This window comes from Carlito syrichta, unplaced genomic scaffold (genome assembly GCF_000164805.1).
Source record: "Carlito syrichta isolate Samal-C Ts95f unplaced genomic scaffold, Tarsius_syrichta-2.0.1 Scaffold307480, whole genome shotgun sequence".
Lineage (NCBI taxonomy): Eukaryota > Metazoa > Chordata > Mammalia > Primates > Tarsiidae > Carlito > Carlito syrichta.
The window spans coordinates 160,030-162,802 of NW_007251576.1; the positions used below are offsets into that span (position 1 = coordinate 160,030).

Genomic DNA, 2,773 nt, shown 5'->3' on the forward strand with positions numbered 1-2,773 from the left:
AAACTATAAGACATTGTTGAAATAAATTGCAGAAGACGCTAATAAAATTACTTTAAAAATCCTGTGTATGTGGGTCAGAATAATTAATATTATTTAAATGCCCATATTACCCAAAGTGATCTAGACATTCAATGCAATCCCTATAAAAATTTCAATGCCATTTTTTATAGAAATAAAAAACAATCCTAAAATAAGTATAAAACAACAAAGGATCCTAAATAGCCAAAGTAATCTTGAGAAAGCATAAAGCCGGCGGCATCACACTCATTTCAAACTACATTACAAAGCTATTGTAATCAATAAAGTGTGGTACTAGGATAAAAAGACGTATACATCAGTGGAACAGAATCAAGAGTCCAAAAACAAACCCACACTTCCATGGTCACCAACATTGACAAGGGCACCAAGTAAGCACAATGGGGAAAAGATAGTCTCTTTAAAAAATGATGTTGAAAAAACTAGACATCCACAAGAAAAATAATGAAACTAAATCTTTATCTTACACAATGCGGAAGACAACTCAAAATGGATTAAAGATTTAAATGGAAGAGATCAAACCACAGAACTGCTAGGAAAAAAAAAATAGGGAAAAGTTCCTTGGCATCATTCTTGACAATGAATTTTTTTGGATATGACACCAAAAGCTCAGGTAACAAAAACATAAACAAAGAGAGATTGTTGCTACATCAAACTAAAACATCTTCTCAGCAAAGAAAACAGAAAACAAAATGAGAAGGCAACCTACCGAATGAGAGAATATACTTGCAAGTCATTCTCTGGTAACAGATTGATTTCCAAAATACATCAGGAGCTCACACAACTCAAATCAAAATCCAAATAATCTGATTAAAAGTAGATAAAGAATCTTGATAGACATTTTTTTCAAAGAAGACATTAAAATGACCACCTGGCACATGAAAAATGCTCAACATCACTAATTGTGAGGAAAATGTAAATGAAACACCACAGTAAGTTATCAACTTACACCTATTGGAATAACTATTAACAAAAAGTCAAAAGAGAACTAGTGTTGGTGGCCTTGTAGAGAAAAGGGAATAATGTTGGCAGGAATATAAATATTATGGGAAATTGTACAGAGGTTCCCCCCAAATTAAAAATAGGACTGCCATGTGATCCAGGAATTCTACTTCTGGGCATATATCTGAAGGCAACCAAATTAGTATTTTGAAGAGATCTGCATTTCCATGTTGATTACAGCATAATTCACAATAGCTAAGATATGGAAGAACCTAAGTGCTCACCATGAAATTAGTGCATTAAAAAATGTGATACACAAACACACATACATAGAATATTATTAGTCACAAAAGAAAAAGAAGGAAAATCACCCTCATAGAGCAGAGAGATGACAGAGTCCCTTTTATTAGGGTTGATGTCTGCAGCCAATGTCATCCAGAGACCCTAAAACTGAGTTTTGAAAGGCTGTTTCAGGAGAGAATGAAACATCAACATTTTATGACTTGGTGGCCCACCTGAAGAAATTCCATGTTTCCCATTAAAAAAATCTAGAAAATGGATGATGATACACAGTGGGGGAAGTGGGAAAGGGATATGTCCGAGGAGTCTTCTCATGCCAGTGGTCACCTATTTCATATTCAAACTTTCAATGCCAGCTTAACCCATAATGAATGAGCCATCAGACTAAAATGCAGCTTTATCCTCCTGAGTCACCTTAAACAATCAGTGGTCAACAGGAATCATCATCACACAGGAGCAGATACGATGTGTGATGGGAAATGAGACTGAAGCCAATAGTGACCAGAGGCAGAATGTCACATGACAGCCTTTCATGAGGAAGTAAAAGCAAGAAAGACATACAGATGACTTGGGGAAGAGCTGACCTGTGGATCCCAAAGCATCAGGGAAAGGAAATAGTGTTTTCCATCCATGTTCACAAATTTAACAGGAAAACAAAGTAGCCTAATTTGATAATTGCCTACTTACTAGGACAAACAATAACAAGGAAAGATTGCAGCATCTGATGGCAGCAGCTCTCAGCAGGGTATAAAAAGGGACGGGGGCAAGGAGACTTCCATACCTTCCAAACCCACCTTCCTGGAAACCCACAGAACCTCCACCCTCTGACACCATGTGCAACTCCTGTTGTGGGTCCGTCTGCTCTGACCAGGGCTGTGGCCAGGAGACCTGTTGCAGGACCACCTGCTGCCGCCCCAGCTGCTGCATCTCCAGCTGCTGCAGGCCCCTGTGCTGCCAGCCCACCTGCTGCCAGCCCACCTGCTGCCGCCCTTCCTGCTGCATCTCTAGCTGCTGCAGCCCCAGCTGCTGCCAGACCACCTGCTGCAGGACCACCTGCTGCCGCCCCAGCTGCTGCATCTCCAGCTGCTGCAGGCCCCAGTGCTGCCAGTCCACCTGCTGCCGCCCTTCCTGCTGCATCTCTAGCTGCTGCCGCCCCAGCTGCAACCAGACCACCTGCTGCAGGACCCAGTGCTGCCGCCCCAGCTGCTGCGTGTCTACCTGCTGCAGGCCCCAGTGCTGCCAGTCCGTGTGCTGCCAGCCCACCTGCTGCCGCCCCAGTTGCTGCATCTCCAGCTGCTGCCGTCCCTCATGCTGTGGTTCCAGCTGCTGTAGACCCCCCTGCTGCATCTCCAGTTGCTGTCGTCCCAGCTGCTGCCAGACCACCTGCTGTAGAACTCAGTGCTTCCGCCCTTGCTGCTGTGTGTCCAGCTGCCGCCCCAGCTGCTGCCAGATCTCCTGCTGCCGCCCAATCTGCTCTAGTAGTTCTTGTTGCTGA

The 2,773-nt window shown here is 43.4% G+C and overlaps 1 protein-coding gene across 1 annotated transcript; it reads left to right on the forward strand.

Annotated features, from left to right (window-relative positions):
• Positions 1-2,110: 2,110 nt before the first annotated feature.
• On the forward strand, positions 2,111-2,773 carry LOC103266880 (keratin-associated protein 4-6-like). The gene has a single exon (XM_008064506.1). The coding sequence runs from the start codon at positions 2,111-2,113 to the stop codon at positions 2,771-2,773; it is 663 nt and encodes a 220-aa protein (XP_008062697.1).